This window comes from Musa acuminata, chromosome BXJ3-8 (assembly GCF_036884655.1).
Source record: "Musa acuminata AAA Group cultivar baxijiao chromosome BXJ3-8, Cavendish_Baxijiao_AAA, whole genome shotgun sequence".
NCBI lineage: Eukaryota > Viridiplantae > Streptophyta > Magnoliopsida > Zingiberales > Musaceae > Musa > Musa acuminata.
The window spans coordinates 44,370,333-44,389,772 of NC_088356.1; the positions used below are offsets into that span (position 1 = coordinate 44,370,333).

The 19,440-nt window shown below is 44.0% G+C and overlaps 2 protein-coding genes across 3 annotated transcripts; one reads left to right on the plus strand and one right to left on the minus strand.

Moving 5' to 3' along the window:
• Nucleotides 1-371: 371 nt before the first annotated feature.
• LOC103996391 (soluble starch synthase 2-2, chloroplastic/amyloplastic) lies at nt 372-10,183 on the minus strand. Its single transcript, XM_065162240.1, has 9 exons — nt 9,904-10,183; nt 5,683-6,301; nt 4,861-5,341; nt 4,591-4,655; nt 4,280-4,357; nt 4,083-4,193; nt 3,896-3,940; nt 2,237-2,410; nt 372-1,479 (listed from the first exon to the last, which is right to left on the minus strand). The coding sequence occupies exons 2-9, from the start codon at nt 6,052-6,054 to the stop codon at nt 523-525; spliced, it is 2,283 nt and encodes a 760-aa protein (XP_065018312.1). The 5' UTR covers nt 6,055-6,301; nt 9,904-10,183; the 3' UTR covers nt 372-522.
• Nucleotides 9,914-19,342, plus strand: LOC135644554 (polypyrimidine tract-binding protein homolog 1-like). 2 transcript variants are annotated; one of them, XM_065162231.1, is made up of 10 exons: nt 9,914-10,027; nt 13,388-13,597; nt 14,429-14,491; nt 14,569-14,642; nt 14,727-14,822; nt 15,628-15,685; nt 15,774-15,878; nt 15,980-16,061; nt 18,540-18,652; nt 18,783-19,342. In XM_065162231.1, the coding sequence occupies exons 1-10, from the start codon at nt 9,977-9,979 to the stop codon at nt 19,188-19,190; spliced, it is 1,260 nt and encodes a 419-aa protein (XP_065018303.1). In that variant the 5' UTR covers nt 9,914-9,976; the 3' UTR covers nt 19,191-19,342. The 2 variants fall into 2 exon arrangements, with proteins under 2 accessions (XP_065018303.1, XP_065018304.1); XM_065162232.1 differs by lacking the exon at nt 9,914-10,027 and adding an exon at nt 12,375-12,796.
• Nucleotides 19,343-19,440: the final 98 nt, after the last annotated feature.

Below are 19,440 nucleotides of genomic sequence, written 5' to 3' on the forward strand. Positions count from 1 at the left end.
GATCGACGACCCCCGATGCGCACGGCGCTGGGTGCCGGAAGAGGAACCCCATGGATATCTTATTCTTCAGGACGACCCCCATGGAGATGGTCTTGTTGAAGAGGAGCACGACGGGCTCTGTGAGTGCGAGGGAGTGGTAGGGTGCAGTTGGCAATGGTTTCTCCATGGTTTCCAGCGCTGAGGAGGAAGAAGACGCTGCTTCTTGGTCCAACCAATAACATGTATGGCGAATCGATGTGTATTTATGCGTGCAGGTGCGACTGTTTTCCTCTGGCACGTACGCAGCAGAGGCTGTCGACGCGGTGGCTAATCACAGAATCCAACAAAACTGGGCTGTCCTCGACAGCGAGGAAGAGATAGAGAGAGAGACGTGTCAAAATGTTGATGTCATCAATCAAACGGACGCACACAATACTTACAGACGTTCAATGTTCGGCGAATCTTTTCAGGTTCGTTGAAGAGAGATCCGGATTGGATCATCAGATAGCTGAGATAGATACTGTTCGTTCATGTTCTCAAAGATCACCACTGATACTTAGCTGAGACGAGGACTTCCTCGTAATGTTTGGCGGCGTTGTCCCAGCTCAGGTCCTGTGCCATCCCTCGCGTCTGCAGGCCCTTCCAATTCTCCTTCTGGTTCCTGTAGGTGTTGAGGCAGTTCCCCAGCGCATTGATCAGCTTGTTGGCCTCCGCCCGGTCGAACGTCCACCCGAACCCGCTCTCCCTGAAGGGATCGAACGGGATCACCGTGTCACGAAGCCCGCCGACGGCGTGCACCACCGGGACCGTGCCGTACTTCATGGCGTACAGCTGGTTCAGCCCGCAGGGCTCGAACCGCGATGGCATGAGCAGGACGTCCGCCCCTGCGGTGATCCTGTGCGCCATCTTCACCGAGAACCCCACCCACGCCCTCACCTTGTTGTGGTGCTCCCTGTCGAACTTGCGCAGCATCTCCTCCAGGTCGGCCCGTCCGGTGCCCAGCATCACCAGCTGCGCGTCCTGCCCGACGATCCAAGGCATCGCACCCGCAATGAGGTCGACGCCCTTCTGGTGATCCAGCCGGCCGATGAATCCGATGAGGGGGACGTCCTCGCGGACAGGGAGGCCGAGCTCCTTCTGCAGCGCCGCCTTGCACTGTGGTTTCCCGGCTTGCAGAGTCTCAATGGAATAGTTTCTGTAGCCATCGGATTGCAGGTGAAGATCCAGCTCAGGGTTCCAGTCCACTGTGTCGATCCCGTTGACGATGCCTTGGAACTTCCAGTTGTTCTCGTTTATGATCTCATGGAGTCCCCACCCACCTTCGGATGTTGTGAGCTCCCATGCGTAGCCACGGCTGACGGTGATCACGCGGTCAGCAGTCTTGAGGCCGGCCGCGAAGATGTTGAAGTGGTCACCTCCCATCGGCTCATACATCTTGAAGAGGTCCATGTGTTGATCGGGCAAGTCGACATGGAAGAAGTCCTCAACTGGACCACGCCCCTGGACAAGACACACAGGTAGAATGCAGACGATAAGGATTCCGAACTCGTAGTTTCCTAAGTTGTTTAGAATGATGCCATGAAACTTCTATGTCAGGATCAGATTCAAGCATTCTTCTCAGCAGAAAAAGAGAAGAGAAGATGAATGATTTCATCTTCATTTTGAGCGAAATGATTTTTCTTTGGTGGTGGTAACTCAGAAATCTTTGCAAGTTTGAAATGAAGCAACTTCAACAAAAATGGGGGAGAAAAGAAATTGAAAGTGGACATGTTTTGATTGCTCAAAAAGAGTTTAAGAAGACAAACATTCATTTGATGCAAAAGAGAAGGATGTAAAGAAGGTTTCTAATAAAACAGAGTGCTTCAAATGTCAAGCAATTATAACAAGGTTTGGGAAAAACCATGATAGACTCATGAAAAATTAAGTACAACATATGATCAATATCTTCGGGTCACACAAAAACAATATGGCCAGGGGCATCATGCAACCTAAACTTCAAGAAATACAATGCAGCTGTAGGAATTCATGCAAGTATAATTGGATCATTGATTCAGTGATGAGAAATAGTCAGAAAGTGTTTGGTTTACTGATAAGGTAAGTGAGAGAACTGCAAACTTGCAGATATCGTCTTGGCAAATTTAACAGTCTTTGAGCAGTTCTGAGGATCTCACAGGCTACCGAACTCAGCAAATTGAACTTCTAAATGAAGAGAGAATTTAAACCTAATAGATGCAGCATAAAATGCGAGAGAGCTAACCTGGTGAGATATGTTGTGGATCACCAAGATGGACCTGGCATACTTCATCAAGCCATTGTCGCGGTAGCATGCTTTCAGATACACAGGCAGAAGTGATGTGTGCCAATCGTTCGCAATGAAAATTAAATTTCCATCTCCATAGCATAAGCCGCCACATGGAACATGCCACGGAACCTGCAATTGTATCAGTCTAAACTCGAAACAACGACATATGTTTAACAAGTTGTGAATGAAAAATACAAGGTATATCCACAGAAAAAGGATGCTTACCATAAAACTAAATCTTATTGTTCGAATAGAATTAAGTGTTTGGTTATACACCGACTACAGACTTGCGAAGAAATATAACATGAGTGGAATGCAAATTTATCTGCTTCACAACAAAACTGGTTTGCTTATCATGAAAGCCAGAATACTGATAAATCCTAATAGATTATAATTCACAATAACTTTTGATTTTAGAAGAATTATAAGGCAAAAGAAAAAGAGAAACTAGCCAATGGTTAAAATTCAGGGAATTATATGAAACAACATATGCAGATAACAGAAACAATGATAAATTGGATGCAAAGGTAAGGCCGAGAAATCAGGGAGGATAGAGGCAGTAAGAACTAAGTATGCTAGAGTAGCCTTCAGTTATTTACATCAACCACTCGATTACTCCATCAATTTTCTAAAAAACTTAGATGATTAAACAAAAGTATTATGATTTAATATCTGTTAATTGGCAGAGGACCAACATTGGAGAGTAACTACCATTGTGTGTTTAACGTAAGGTAAATCCTTGCACAAAGTTCCACTGACTCTATCATAATAGAAAAAAAACATAAGGTATCAAAGAAAACCATATATGTCAGTGGCCTTGTTCTTAATTTCCTAAGCCTAATAAATGGAAATGAGTTTAACAACTAGGCATTTTTTCTAATATAAACTTGGCCTATTAAATAATTTCACCTGCACAGAGATATCTTACATCTTTTAAAACATCGATCAAGAATCAGAAATTGTATGAAGCTCCAAAATTTTTAAACAGTAAATTGTTTTGTTAAGGTTCGTTGATACCAAAGTCACAGTCAGTTCTCCATCGACAATTAGTATGCAGAACCATAGAATTAGATGTATGATATACTGAGTGTAACATACCGATCTGACTGGATACCTCTATGCTAGTACTGCCCGGTTACATATCGTATTCAATCCAATTTTTAATATATATATATATATATATATATATATATATATACACACTGAATGTTTTGATACTGTGCTGACCGATACCTACCCCTCTGAACGGGTCCTGCTACTGGTACTGTAATGAAATTTTAGACCTAAGACAACACTGTACAATGCTAATTTCAGTCATAAGACATCTGCATGAACTAGGAAACAAAGATACAGAACCAGAAAAAAGAAGTGGGAAAAAGGGTTGGGAATTGGCATTTGCAATTGAGTTAAGCACCTCAAGGACTATCAAGTACTAACTCAAAGCAGCACTGAAGCGGCCACCGACATGACTATATTTTTCACACTAGAAATCATGTTGGAAGTCCCTTCCTGCATTAATCTTAGACAAATGCTCACTACGAATTTCTAATACTGACATATTCTGTTATGTACATCATGGATAGTTGAATATGTTGTTTAGGGCAAAGGAGATACCTCTACAGCTACCTTGCATAACAATACCATCCGTTTCAAGATTTCCTGCATTAATTAGCGAAAGACAATATAAATAACTTGTAGAAGGTCATTTCTGCATTTTCAGTGCACAAAAAAATGAAGTAACAAAAAGTGAATAAACTGGATTGACTAATTTACAGGTGTTAAAATTGCAAAAAACTTTTACCAGCCGGTCTCCCCCATAAATGTTGTTCTCTAGATGACGGAAAACTGGACTGTCGATAAATACAAAATCCACACGATCAATATAAGCATGAAAATAATTTACTTCCAGATCCTGCATCCCATAATATGACATCAACTGGATAAGTATGTATTTATAGCTAAATCTAAAATCCATGACATGAAACAGCAGATACAGACCTGCCCATCAGCTTTGTAATATTTGCGAACACCTATATCTTTGGATTCAGGATAATTGGCATACCTTGGGGAAACAACCTATAATTTACAAAAGAAAGATTGAACTGGCTATGCAACAGCAATATTAAGGAAGCAACTTTTGGACTAACATTATTCTAGTTTGGTAAACCTGCACATTGTAATTGCAGTTTTATGATTTGAATTGCTATTCCAATTTACCTTTCTGTGGAATAGCTAGAGTCACCACCAACATTAACGTGAGATTTGAGGTTCAAACAGAAATTAATCGACAAAAGGGAAAGGAGAAATACCATAACCCGGTGCCCTCTCCTAGCCAAAGCTTTTGGCAGAGTCCCAGCTACATCTCCAAGCCCTCCTGTTGAAGTTAAAAATGATAAATGTCAGTGAATCTTATTTAAATATCATAATAACACTTTATAAACCCAAACAACAGTCATTCACTTCATTACCAATTGTGGAGCATAGACTTGATACAACAAATTTTCAGTACTTGAGAGGTAAGAGTGAAAATACAGCAAAAGATCAATCGGAAAATACGAAAATACTAAAAATATCAATACCTGTCTTTGACCAAGGAGCACATTCCGCGGAAACTACTATTACATTCATGGCATTCGCTCCAGCCAGAGGAGGGGAATCCACATTTTCTACCTCAATATCTGCTTCTGTATCTACACCATCAGATTTTGCTTCCGTATGGTTCTGAGCATTCTCATCTTCAGTACCCCTTTCAGATTCTTGTATAATAAGTGATGATTCGACTGAATCATAAGTAGAATCAAGATCTGCATCTTTTGCTAGTCCATCAGCTTGTAGGATATCACCTTGCTCTTCTGCTTCCTCTAAAGAATTTTCAGTTTTACCGATACATTGAGTCTTAGACATCTTAGATTCAGAAGACTGGACCAAACTGTTAGAAACACTAGTTGAACTTAGGTTCAAATTAATGGTTTTAGCACCTTTAGCAGAAGAATCAGTACTCTGAACTGCTTCAGCAGCTTCACTTCCCAAGGATGAGATTATGTTCCTTTTTTCCACAGCCTGAACCAAAATGAGGAAGTCAAGAAGCTGCATATTTAGTACACAGACTATATTCCAAAATGAGATAAACTAGTCAAAATTTATGCACAAAATGAGGAAAGTCAAGAAGCTGATATTTAGTACACAGACTAGATTCCGAAATGAGATAAACTAGTCAAAATCTATGCACTACTTATGATCATTAAGAGTCATACAACTTGATGTTCATATTCTCTGCTCTATCTTTGTTCTATATAATTTCCATGTACACTCTCTCTCTCTCTCTCTCTCTCTCATGATTGAAAGCCAAGAGAGGAGGATGAACAGAATGAGAAGAAACAAAGTAAAGAACAGAGAGCCACCTGCTTAATTGAGTCGTGTTGCATCTCCAGAACCTTCATGCTCTTGTCAATCGTGGCCGGAGCTGCACCGACATTGACACCGGCATCATCACCATCGGCCTTCCCCTTCTCCGGCTCAAAATCGCCGCCTTTTCCGGTGGCCCGAAGGCCCCGCCCCTTCTCCACCGCCACCAAGATCTCACTTCGTCGGCCCCTCGTCGCGAACCTCACCCGGCACCCACCTCCGCAGGGGAAAATAGCGTTCCCCCTGACAACAGCCGCCACAACCGACGCCCTGCGGCCATCGTCCGGCTTAATCTGGACGCGAACAGGGCTGTTGCCGCCGCCACTGCAAGCCTCGAGACGGAAGGTCTGAGAGCTGAAAGACGCCATCTTTGGAATCGGCGAGTGGCAGTGGGAGGATTTTAAGCGAAGTTACAAGGGAAGCGTGCATGCCCCCCGTGGGTGCAGTTGGGCCCGAGCGAACGTTGTGTGCGGTAGATGTTGTTCGGCAGGCACGTGGGACGGATGGCAGCACGAGGACATCTTGTGAACGAAATGATGTGATTACGACCTTTATTTGGAGTTCTCTTCATCGATCAGCCCTTCTTAATCGTTGATATCGATCGTCATTCTAGAACTTAACGATAGTAGATTTAATTTTTTTAATAATTAATATTATATAAAGATATCGTTGATGTTGTGGGAAACAACTTTGAGAGCCGTGGCCTCGGGGCCGACGCGGCTCGGTTCGGGTCCGGACATCGGGGATCTCTCCGGGGCCGCGCGAGGGGGGCCTTTGGGCACATGAGAGCCGGCTGCGCGGGTGTGGTCCGCGAGAGGGATGGGACCGAGAAGCACGACGCAGGCGACTGCAGCCGAGGAGTTGGACTCGGGCGAGCATGCCGCGCAGGTGTGGTCTCGGGTGGTATGAGGCCGAGGAGCACGACGCAGGCGGCTGTGGCCGAGGAGCTGGACTCGAGCGAGCAGACCGCACAGGCGTGGTCTCGGGCAACCTGAGGCCAAGGAGCGCGACGCAGGCGGCTGCGACCGAGGAGCTGGACTCGAGCGAGCAGGCCGCGCAGGCATGGTCTTCAGGCGACATGAGGCCGAGGAGCACGACGCAGGCGGCTGCGGCCGAGGAGCTGGACTCGGGCGAGTAGGTCGTGCGGGCGTGGTCTCGAGCGACATGAGGCCGAGGAGCACGACGCAGGCGGTTGCGGCCGAGGAGCTGGACTCGGGCGAGCAGGCCACGCAAGTGTGGTCTCGGGCAACATGAGGCCAAGGAGCATGACGTAGGCTGCTGCGACCGAGGAGCTACTTCGATTGGATCTTTTACGCTGTGCTGTGGGAGATGCAGGTGGCCAAGTAGCCTTTGGTCTATTCGGAAGTCCAGGGGACGAACCTTTTCGTGAATCGCCAGTTTTCGAGAAGACCGGCGCTTCAAGCCCGTTGTTTGCCACGCGTAGCGCGCCTGTTGGCTACCCTACCAAGTTGCGTTTATGGCGGAATGACATTGTGTCATCCCGATGCGAAATGCCTGAATAGAGGAAGGGTCGCTATTTTTGGTGGGATTTTGTCTATAAGTAATGTGCGGCTAACCCCTTGAAGGCCCCTTGAAGGTCTAGCGCCACCCGAGATCCCCGACATTCGGACCCCCGAAGCGAGCCGCGACGACCCCGAGGCCACGGCTTAAACAGATGCCCCGCCGCATCATTTTGGCGCTAGAAGGAGGGCCCCGAAAGTCGAGGGATCATCCAACTGGCTCAGACGAGCTCACAGTTGAGGGTCACACCTGATCGGAGCTCCGGGGGAAAGTCCCCCGCATGGAGATCTTCGAGACGAACACCCCGTCGCGACCGCAGAACGCTACTGGTGTCTGTCCAACGACCCGGGTCTGCTTCCGCTCGAGCGCGCCCCCAGCAACCCCTCGCACGTGTCGCTCAAGGCCTTCCAGGACCTCGCTCATCAAGTCCGAGCGCTGACGGGTATAGTGCGAACCATTATCCCGCTCGGTGCACCCCCCTACGACCCGACCACCGCGGCAACGAGAGCCGCCCGCTCGGGCCCGCCCTGCCTCAGTCTCTTCCAAGCGAAGGCTCCATGTTTACCTGACCGCCTCTTGGCTCACGCCTGCCTGCGCCGAGCTCCTCGGCCATGCACTGCCGAGTCCATCTCAGGGCGGCTTGCCCACCTCAGCGCGGCCTGCCCTCCTGAGCGGCGTCCGCGCGACCACAGTCTACCTGCGCCGAACACCTCAGCCGCATGACCCTCGTGACCATGCCTGCGCGGCCAGCCTGCTTGCGCCGAGCTCCTCGGCCATGCACTGCCGAGTCCATCTCAGGGCGGCTTGCCCATCTGGGTCACGTCCCTCGGCCGTAGCCCGCCTACGCCAAGCTTCTCGGCCATACGCTGCCGAGTTCACCTCAGCGTGGTCTGCCCGCCTGAGCAGTGTCCCTCGGCCACACCGCCGAGTTCACCCCACGCGGCCTGCCCGCCTGTGTCGTGCTCCTCGGCTCATAGCCCGAGTCGCTCCAGTTCGACCTCCGACTTGCGACTCGCCAGCTTGGCTCATAGCTCGAGTCGCTTCAGTTCGATCTCCGACTTGCAACTCGCCGGCTCGGCCCATAACCCGAGACACGCCTACGCGGCCTGCCCGCCCGTGTCATATTCCTCGGCAACGTGTTGCCCGAGACCACCTCTGGTCAGCTTGCCCGACGAAGTTGTGCTCCTCGGCTGCGTGTCGACCGAGACACGCCCACACGGTCTACCCGCCTATGTCATGCTCCTCGGCTCATAGCCCGAGTCGCTCCAGTTCGACCTCCGACTTGCGACTCGCCGGCTTGGCTCATAGCCCGAGTCGCTCCAGTTCGACCTCCGACTTGCGACTCGCCGGCTCGGCCCATAACCCGAGACACGCCAACACCGCCTGTCCGCTTGCGTCGTGCTCCTCGGCCGCACGTCGTCCGAGACCACGACCTCTGCTCGGCTTCCCGATTGAGATGTGCTCATCGGTCACACGTTGCCCAGGACCTAAGACACACCCGCGCGGCCTGCCCGCCTGCGTTGTGCTCCTTGGCGCATAGCCCGAGTTGCTCCAATTCGATCTCCGACTTGCGACTCGCCGGCTCATACCATAACCTGAGTCGCTCCAAGTCGATCTCCGACTTGCGACTCACCGGCCCAGACCATAGCCCGAGTCGCTCCAGGTCGATCTCCGACTTGCGACTCGCCGCCCAGACCATAGCCCGAGTCGCTCCAGGTCGATCTCTGACTTGCGACTCGTCGGCTCAGACCATAGCCCGAGTCGCCCCAGTTCGATCTCTGACTTGCGACTCGCCGGCCCTGACCATAGCCCGAGTCGCTCCAGGTCGATCTCCGACTTGCGACTCGCCGTTTCAGACCATAGCCCGAGTTGCCCTAGTTCGATCTCTGACTTGTGACTCACCGGCTCAGACCATAGCCCGAGTCGCTCCAGTTCGATCTCCGACTTGCGACTCGCCGGCTCAGACCATGGCCCGAGTCGCTCCAGTTCGATCTCGCACGCCACGCCCAGGCTCGGTCTCGCACGCCACGCCAGCGCCAGTGTCAGACGCTACTTGCTCCTGCAAGGGGGCACATCAGGCACAATAAGCTTCCCTATAAATACCCTCGCATGCTAAGAGGGAAGGAGGACTAGAGACAAACTCACACACAACCCCTACAGGGGGGACAACCCCTACAGAGGAGACTCCAAACACTTCTTCATCTGAAACCCCCTCCACATAGCTAACTTAGCCGTCGGAGGGGTCGGGCTGAGCACCTCGGCCCGACCTTTGTGCAGGTGCCAGACGGGGTTGACTCTTCCCGGCGCTGCGGCGACGCACTCCCCCGACTCGACGTCCCGACCGGACCGTCGAGACAGGCCATGGGAGACCACGAAGGACGCCACCCGAGATCCCCGACATTCGGACCCCCGAACCGAGCCGCGACGGCCCCGAGGCCACGGCTTAAACAGATGCCCCGCCGCATCAATAATGATGGGAGAAAACTTACATACAACTATTTTGTTGGGAGAATTACCACATATGTTACAATCTCGTTTTCACATTTGAAACCTTGTATCCTTGTGAAATGGTTATTAGTTGGACTTAATAACATAAACAATATTCTAACATATGGTGGTATGTTCGATTTTCAATATTTTGGATTCAATGGGTTTCCCAAAAAAGGAACGCAAGAAAAGCCGAAAAAGACGAGTACCGAGCGCGAACTCGCCGGCGGTTGGATTGGCGATGAGACGAGCGTTCGGATCGCGGTCGCTGGAGGCGAGGAGATGGCCAGCGATGGCTCGGAGACGGCGTTGGGGAGCGGAATCCATCTCCAGGTTTGTTCGTCTTTGCCCTTCCTCTCTTCCTCTCACGACTCGATCTCGGGACACATTAAAATAACGATGGAATGCAATACAGCGCCGGAGATATTTTATTATTTAGATAGGACGGCTTCCCTTGCGCAGACGTCTAGTATTCGTGTCACCATCATCCGCACGCCATATCCGAACACTTTCCATGACAGCCTTTCTTCGGCAGGTTTTGCTCACTTTTTACCATATCTTGCTGCAGCGAGTGTTTCCACCGGGACAACATGCTTGGAATTAGATCTGTGGTTTTTTATTTTAAATAAAGTTGATTAGTCTAAGAATCTAAAATTTTCTTTATGAAAGTATTATTAAATATTTTTTATTTAAAAAATTATTTTTCAAATTAAGAATATTATTTTTAAAAATTATTTTACCTAAAAAACCATTACTGTTGGGTTTTAATCGAATATTTTTTTCTAATTGATTTTTATCTTACACACTCTTTTTTCTTTTTTACCACATTAATGAAAATATCTTTTAATTCTCTGTTAGTAATCTATCGCGAACCACATCATTGGTCACCTCTATCTCCTCCACGCTTTGCTCCCATATAAGTAATATCGCTAATTACCTTATTTCTCTTATCCTCCTTTCCTTTTTCTCGTCTCCCATAGCCCTATGCTTCCATCCCGAAGAAGAATCCAAAGAACCAATTGTGTATTATTGTCACCGGCATAATCAACCCTCTTATTGTGCAACTCTCCCACCCAAATCGTCCGTTGTAGTAGCACGAGTGGTGATGTCACACTAAATCTCTTTTTTATGATAAAAATAAGATTATAATCATTGTCATTAACATGATGTGCCCCCTTTGTTTGTGCCCTTTGCATTGGTACCATAGTTGATCATGAAAATGTTACATGCACCCTCATTTAGCTCATCTACTTTAACGTTTTCTATGCCACCATCAATCGATCCGGTTCCTCTGTGATATTTCTCCAATCCAACAAATCACATATGAAGAAGGATATTGCTATTATGCTCTTTACCTTATTTGTCTCTCGAAAAGGAGGTAACGAGTGACACCACTCAAAATGAGAATAGAGGGTGTGAGGCAACGGGGCAAGCGACATTATATAGAGAGAAAGAATAGAGGAATAAGAGGAGAAAGGGGAAGGGAGGAGAGGACGCATAGTATAACTAATGGTGAGAGCAAGGAGCAAATGCGATGAGTGATGCCGCTAAAGATAGATAGCTAACTGATGAAGGACGAAGGATAATTTTCGTTAAAATGATTAAAATTGGGCACCCCAAGTAAAAATAAATTAGGAGAGTGTAATTGGGCAAAAGTCCAATAGTATTTCTTTTTGGATAAAATATTTTTATTTTTAGAAAAAAATAATATATTTGATTTGGTACAAGTATAATATTTTCTATTATATATATTTTAATATTTTTAATGATAAGATTTCATCGTCCAAATATAATATTGAGAAGGTGAGACTTTTATCTGTGATTATTTTATGTTATCTTTAAATTATTATTTTTCTTCCATCTCTTTTGATTTATCTATTAAAAATCTAAATCATTTCTCCCTAGGATCCCTGCACTTAATCTTTTATTTATATATATATATTTGTTTTCCAAATTAGATGATCCTATGTAAGACACTAAAAGACGGTGAAAGACTTTCCTCCAACGAATTTGCTCGTTGACCTCCGGTGATTATTTTCTAGTTATCTTTAAATCAGAACCTTTCTTTCGTCTCTTTCTATTTCTTAACCAAAACAAATCTTTGTACTCGTCCAATATCTCCCAAAGTCAGCGCATTTTGTTCTGCTACTGAGCCCGCATTCTTTGGGGAAATGACGTGTCCGGTACCCACGTAGTTAGACTTCAGATGTTCCTAAACCACGGTGGCTCACAGTTGACTGCACCTTCGGAACCTGCGTTCGGTAAGCGTACCATTTTATGCGGACCACGTATTTAGTTAGCCACCTCATTGGACTTCGGATTAGGCTTATTTACTAGCTGTTTGTGTCGTGACAGCGTACTCGGTGTCTCGAGTCCCACGTCCCATAGTCGTTCAACGTAGCTGTTTGTTTCGGATCGATATTTTTTATGACTTTTATTTAATTTAGAAAATATTTGATTATTTTAAGTTGTTTATGTTAAGCATCGAGCCTTTTATTTTGATGGGTAAATTATGGTAGTTTAGCCGTCGAATGACGATGACAAATCCGACGGTCCGGATCGTGTGATTCGTTGTTCTCACACACACGGCAAGAAGTCTCTCGTTCTCTCCAGAAGCAACCGGACCCGCTACATGAGTCGTTTCCGTTCGTGTAAAACCGGGAAAGTGATAACGTAGCAAAACAACCGGGGGTCGATAGGGCTTTTTTCCGGTTCGAGAAAAGGACATCGAAGGATAGGAAGGCGAAAGAGAGGGGGGAGGGAAGAGCTACACTCTTATTTCCTCTAAATCTTGCTTTGTTTGTCCCCTCGAACCCTAATCCTAGCAAGAGGAAGCATCCTTGTGAGATTCCTCATCTTGAACGGTAGAAAGGAGAGGGGATTTTTCTTGTACCATATATATTGGTAGAAGGGATGGCGCCGGGTCAATGAGGTTAGCAGCAGTTTCGGTACACGCAGACGCCGTCGAAGGTGCTGCACGTTCGAAACCTGCCATGGGAGTGCACGGAGGAGGAGCTCGTTGCCCTCTGCGAGCCCTTTGGCAGGATCGTCAACACCATGTGCAACGTCGGCGCCAACAAGAACCAGGCCTTCGTCGAATTCGTCCGTATCGTCTCTCTGTTTTGATCATGTGCCTTGTTGCTTGTGATAGTTTTGGTGATATATGTGTACATTATCTTTTGGCTACTCATTGCTAACAATCCACACTATTTTTACGCTGGACGAAGAATGTTGGGTTTGCTATTGAATTTCTCTACTGATCATATTCAGATCAGAAGCACCAAATTGGAGTTTTTGGAACTTCTCATAGATGAAAATTCATAATAGGACGAAATGAAGGATTCGATCCTTCGTGAATTAGAACTCTTCCAGCTTTATCTACGCGTCAACAGGACTTAAAACTTTTTCTTGTAAACCGTTTTCCATCTTCTCGATAAAATAAATCCAAAATGCCAGTGATCAGCAAGTACTTTAGTATAACTAGGGTCTCAACTTTCCATGCTCTGGATCAACTAGGTGCTACCTTCTTCTACTGTAGTATGCTTGTGAATGCTTTATTTAACTGTGATTTTTTTAATTCTTGGAGTTTTTGCATCAGAGGAGTTCTACTTGGTACAACCTTTGTGTTAATTTTCATTTTTAAAGTCTATATTCATTACTCAGTGCATTTTAAAAATGTTTCTTTCTCTGTAGGTGGACCTTAACCAAGCAATTTCAATGGTATCGTACTATGCTTCTTCGTCTGAGCCAGCCCAAGTCCGTGGAAAAACTGTCTATATCCAGTATTCTAACAGGCAAGAAATTACAAATAACAAGAGTGGTGGTGATGTTCCTGGGTATGTCTTGCTTGTCACTATTGAAGGTGTTGAAGCTGGTGATGTAAGCATAGATGTCATTCATTCGGTAAGTTTTCTTGGTTGGGAGCCCTTGTTGTACATGGAGCCATTTTAGTCTTATGGTCGTCTTATCAAGTATTGGAATTTCGGTTGCCTGGATCATTTTTATGGTAAGGGGCACGCAAGAAAAATATTCTTCAGCAAAAGACATGCTCATTCTTTCTGTTCTTTTCTAGTAACTTACAGTGCATGAACTAGCAGGGCCATAATGATGGGAGAAAACTTACATACAACTATTTTGTTGGGAGAATTACCACATATGTTACAATCTCGTTTTCACATTTGAAACCTTGTATCCTTGTGAAATGGTTATTAGTTGGACTTAATAACATAAACAATATTCTAACATCTGGTGGTATGTTCGATTTTCAATATTTTGGAATCGAAATGTCCTTGGCTTATGTATGGTTGATGCTTTCCACTTGACCTGTTGAATTTTTTTTATATCTTCTACCTTCAAAAGAACTTACTGGAGTAATTGGGTGAGCTCCTTTTCACAGCTGGAGCAGTTTATGCATGGATAAAAGATTTCAGTTGGCAAGAGCGAAAACTGTTTTTTTTTTTTTTTCTTTTGAGGCTGTTTTTATTATTGTGTTTCTTGTGTTCCTCATAATTTTCTTAGGAGGACATTGTTCTAGTATGATTTTTCATGCATATGACAACAGTAACAACAACAAGAAGCTGTAATATTGCATGCATATATATTTTTCCAAGTATATGTGCACTCATGCTAATGTGCCTATGGATGACTTTAGCTTATGGGGCTACACTTGTGGTCTATGCTGGTTAAATTTCTCGTTAACTATTTGTCATAACAAGCTTTTCAATTTTGTCTTAGGTGTTTTCTGCCTTCGGTTTTGTGCATAAAATTGCCACATTCGAAAAAGCTGCTGGGTTTCAGGTGAGACCACATGTGTTGGTCCTCTTCAGGAGAAATGCAGGAAGTAATTTACCATCAGTACTTGAATCATTTTGCAGGCATTAATCCAGTACACGGATGCAGAGACTGCGGCAAGTGGAAGAAATGAGTTGGATGGAAGAAGTATTCCAAGGTTGCGTGTTTTTGCATTGTATTTAGTATGAAAATATGTTTTTATTTTATTTGAATTATTGCTAATTGAACTTGAAGGTTCCAGGTACTTGCTCCCTGAGCATATTACATCTTGCCATTTGCGTATCTCATATTCAGCCCACACAGATTTAAGTATCAAATTCCAGTCACATCGGAGCAGGTACATTTTGTTGTTTTTTCGTGTGCTAGAAGTGCACAGGCTGTTTTATGATTTTATTACCATTATATTTTTACTTTTGAATTTGTTGATTTCTTGACCTTACCTGTTTTCCTTCAGTTTCTGATCAGTGCTCAAGAAGTAATGTTCTGTAGAATCATCTTTGTAATATTTGTTCCTCACAATGATGAGCACTAAATATATTTGCAATATACTGTTGCATAAATTACATCTTGCGTAACATGTTCCCTTTTCACAAGGTCTAATACATAGTTCAAGCAGCTGACATGAGTTAAATTTTGTGGGTTCTTCGGGCATGATAATTCCTTGATATAGTAAAATTGCTGAAGGTACATGTCTGTAAATTCAGCCTCCTGTAATCAGGAAGGAAATTTAGAACTTAAGAGATGACCTACTCTTATCGTGATTGTGCAACATGGGTAATCCTGTGATTCCATAATTTGGACTTATAGTTTCTTCTCTTGTACATTGTTTTAAGCAGTTCTTGTAAGAAAAATGTTTGGCATTTTATTGATGTTTTAACTGTTGAATTTTGTTTGCTCTTGTTACACTGCCATGTTTCAGATTTAGTTGTAATCGGAGTGTATTATGTTTCTTAAACTAACTGAAGAGTTAACAAATGAATATTGGTATGAGATTATCACACTATCATGTTATTAACACACATTTCACAGTAGATTTTTTTTCCCCATCAAGTTCTATCTTTAGATTTTTTATGCAAATTGGTCGCAATCTAGGGCTTGCATATAACTCAAACCTTAATAAACTTTGTTTTTTTAATGAACAGGGATTACACAAATCCCTTTCTTCCTGTGAATGCGTCAGCTATTGAGGGAACTCTGCAGGTAACTTTTATGTAGCAAATTCACTTCTGCTTCTTTATTCTTTTCGTTCTTGTTTTTCCTTGATGTATTTACAAGAAATCCTTCGCAGGCTTTGCCAGGTCATGATGGAAAGAAAAAGGAGCCGGAGAGCAATGTTCTTTTAGCTTCTATAGAGAATTTGCAATATGCTGTGACAGTTGATGTTCTTTATACAGTAAGACATTTTCTATCTACCTCCATGTTTTATTAATGTTTTTAACTTTCAGCTAAACATCAAAATGAACCTACTCAATGTTTGTTCTTGACAAATTACAGGTCTTCTCTGCTTTTGGTATTGTGCAGAAAATTTTAATTTTTGAGAAACATGGTGGCATGCAGGCCTTGATACAGTATTCTGGTATGGAAATTATTAAAGATGTTTCATGTTTGATATTTTCTAGTAAATTGCATATAAGCATTTTAATTTTGGTCTCCATTTTGATTGAATGTGCAAATACACAACACAACTTATCTTTTGTCTATGGTGCCCTCTAATTAATAGTTGTAAGCTGAACTTAGGTAGCATCTTGTGCTTATGTGCATGTTTGCAGATGCATGAGCAAGTTATTTTTGTGCACCTGCCATGTGCTGGCAGGAGATTATGGACTGATACCATGTGCATGTGTCTTCACTTTACTTTGGTACACATGAACCTGTGGATGTGCATGTGTAGACTAGTACATGTAGTGTTTCGTGTGCATCACTATTGATACAGGATAGCAGGAGACATTAATTGCGTCTTGATTCTGAATATTCCAATAGGATTGCTCTTGGATTGGCCATCCCTCACAAGGAGGTGGGTTACCAACTAGGCCTGGTTGGACCCAAGGTGACTGCAAGTATGGTTGGCAGGCCCTTGATATAAAACAAGGGTATAAATCCCACTCCAATGGGTCTCTGCATTCTCCTCCTATTTTGGAGGAGTTTATCAGTGTCATGAAGCTTTTTCATTGTGAACTCTATGTTTCCTTGCATGAGACCCTGGTAAAGATTGCTCAAATCTTCTAAACACTATCAGGTGACCATGAAGATGTTTAAGTGTCGATGTGCTGCCATAACATCGTGGGGTTCTAGTGGTTAGCCTAGGCCATACAGGGGCCAGCCTAGCTCTAAGCCAATGCCCAAGGGCTTTTGAATTGATGGCTGGCCCTAGCAGGTTATGGGCCTTCCTTTGGGCTTTCTTTCTTGATGGTGGTGATTTCCATGATGTGTCCCGGCCTCAAAATAAGTGCATCATATCCAGTTCATGTCAACTTTGGGTGCAATTAATTTAGGTTTTGGGTCAATTTCTCAGTTTAAAGAAATTGTGTCAGTTTGGGTCTGACTTCACAAACTGACTTTTGGTTTAAGTAGGTTTTGGGAAGTCAATTTGAGTTTTTTCTTATTTCGTCACATCTGTTGATGGGTCATATAGATGTTACAATAGGCATACAAGTGAATGAGATAATATTTTGTTGGTGCCCAAGGTGGGAACTTTTATAATATTTTTGGATCATTTTAAATTGTCCGAAGTTGGTAAGTTATGATGACTGTGTAGTCTTGGAAATGCCTGTTTGGTTTTTTTGTAAGGAAATTGTAAGATACTAGAAATTTTAGTTGCTGATCATAAATAGTGAGATTTTAGGAAATCAAAATTATCCGGACAGATTTTTTTAGTGTCTCAATTCAGATAAGGGGGCTATTGGCTGGTTTGAATAAGTTGAGACATGGGTGGCTGATTTTTTTTCCCCAAGCCTCCAGGAGTTTTAGTCTGGCTGATCTTGTTGCCTGCCTGGTTTTAGTCTGCCTGACTTATCTTGATGCATGTCTGGTGACTTTCTCAGGTCGTTCTGCATGATATTTTGTGTTGAATCTGCAAGTTTTTATCTGTTGTTAATTCTTATGTAGTTCAAGCGTCCAGCAAGGGATATGCTTAATGTTCTCTCTTTATGCACAAATAACGACAATCCAGGTTGAAATGCTTTTTTTTTTTCGAGGCGAGGGGCATGTTTATCTAAATTATCCTCACGTGTGATAATCTTGGTGGGCACAACCTCCTTGGGGACCTCTAGAAGGGCTTTGTGGTCAAGCACTGCAACTGGCCCTAGGGAGTCTACCCTTATTTGTGCAGCTGATATGCCATGGACTGACTACCTTCAGGAACTATATCAGTGTCATTCATGAAAGTTGAAGCAATGACTTTTGTCATTGGAGTTGTGCCAGGATTTCCAATTGTTACAAAAACCTACAAAATTCATGGTTAGGGAGGGAGGCCCTTCAAAATTCTTCGATTGTTCTCCCATTGGTATAGGTATTATTTTGCCTCTTCCTGCTAAATTTGATCTTTGGTCCTTTCTGGACACACAAGCACAATCATTTCTTGTATAAGGACCTGTTTGATTTGCCTAACATGTCTGCTATAAGACCAATTTTAATCAGTTCACTGTCATGTCATGAGTCGGTTGGTCTAATCCATGCTTACTGATCCTACCTGGTCTTTTTACTGTCATATTGCCTTTATCACCTCCTTTCACAACAAACTGTTGTACTCCTTGTTAGTTCGTCCTGACTGTTACAGTTAAGCTTATCTGCAGACACGCTTTCAGATATTGCAGTGAAAATTAAAACTGTTGAAAGTTGGTACTAAAGCAATTAATAGTTGTTAGGTGATTAAGTGCTCACGTGCACATTGAACATCTTAAAGGATGATATATAGTTAATGATTTTGTTCGAAATAGAAAGGATTTTTTATATTTAATTAAGCATCATACTATTTGAGATAATTGTCTTTTATACTTTCAAGCTAATGTTTTGGCTCTGTTAAGTTATCTACGTGCCATTTCTTTGTTTCCATCAGATGTGATGACTGCGTCAGTTGCCAAGGAGGCTTTGGAGGGACACTGCATCTATGATGGTGGTTACTGTAAGCTTCATCTGACATACTCTCGTCATACTGATCTCAATCTTAAGGTATATATAATTTTTTGGGTTAAGCGGAGCAATAAAACTTTTTTAAGTTTCAAAAATTGGCTGTTGAAAGAATTATATCTAACCATCAGGAAAAAGAAAATAAAATTGTGCGCACTTGAGGTCCTTTTAGGTGCATAATGAGAGAAGCAGAGACTACACTATTCAGGACACGGGTGTACCAATGATGTCCCAAGCTCCTGGTTTACCCACCACTTCTGGGTGGCAAGTTTATCCCCAGCCAACATCCACATACGTGGGCAGTGATTTTGGAGCTACAGGACAAGCAACAAATCCTCAGGGTCAAATGTTGACATGGAATTCTAGCACGTCAGGTGGAAGCTTTGTTTCAGAGCCTAACTTGTACCCAGGTCAAACCATTGCAACTGCTCCTGTTTCTCATTACCCAGTTTCAGCAAACACCTCCAGTGCTACTGCTGGGTCACTTCAAGCTTCACAGAACTCATCACCTTATGGTGTTATGTCGAATACAAGGCCTGCTTCTTCACCAACCACTCGACCTTTGTACTACAGTTCATAAGCTGCATCTTCTGACAATTCTCTAGGTCTGTTGCGTCTAGTATATTACTACTTGAATTTATATTTTAAAAGTGTCTAATTAAGAGTAAATGGTTGTTTTGTTTTGGTATCTTAGTAGTTTATCCTGAAATAAGCAATCGAGTTTGACGTGAACCAGTGTGCTTTAAACATTCTTAAATGTTTTATTTTTCATCCATTCTTTTTTTTCACCATGCAGTATTTTCGTCTTGGGCAATTAATCATATGTTATG

Excerpts from the sequence above, each read along its gene's own strand:
- LOC103996391 (XM_065162240.1), bottom strand. The coding sequence starts at position 6,054 with ATGGCGTCTTTCAGCTCTCAGACCTTCCGTCTCGAGGCTTGCAGTGGC. Across the intron at positions 5,342-5,682 it reads AACACGACTCAATTAAGCAG|GCTGTGGAAAAAAGGAACAT; the intron begins GTGGCTCTCTGT and ends ATTTTGGTTCAG. Across the intron at positions 4,194-4,279 it reads ATTACAAAGCTGATGGGCAG|GATCTGGAAGTAAATTATTT; the intron begins GTCTGTATCTGC and ends TATGGGATGCAG.
- LOC135644554 (XM_065162231.1), top strand. The coding sequence starts at position 9,977 with ATGGCCAGCGATGGCTCGGAGACGGCGTTGGGGAGCGGAATCCATCTC. Across the intron at positions 13,598-14,428 it reads GCATAGATGTCATTCATTCG|GTGTTTTCTGCCTTCGGTTT; the intron begins GTAAGTTTTCTT and ends ATTTTGTCTTAG. Across the intron at positions 15,879-15,979 it reads CAGTTGATGTTCTTTATACA|GTCTTCTCTGCTTTTGGTAT; the intron begins GTAAGACATTTT and ends GACAAATTACAG.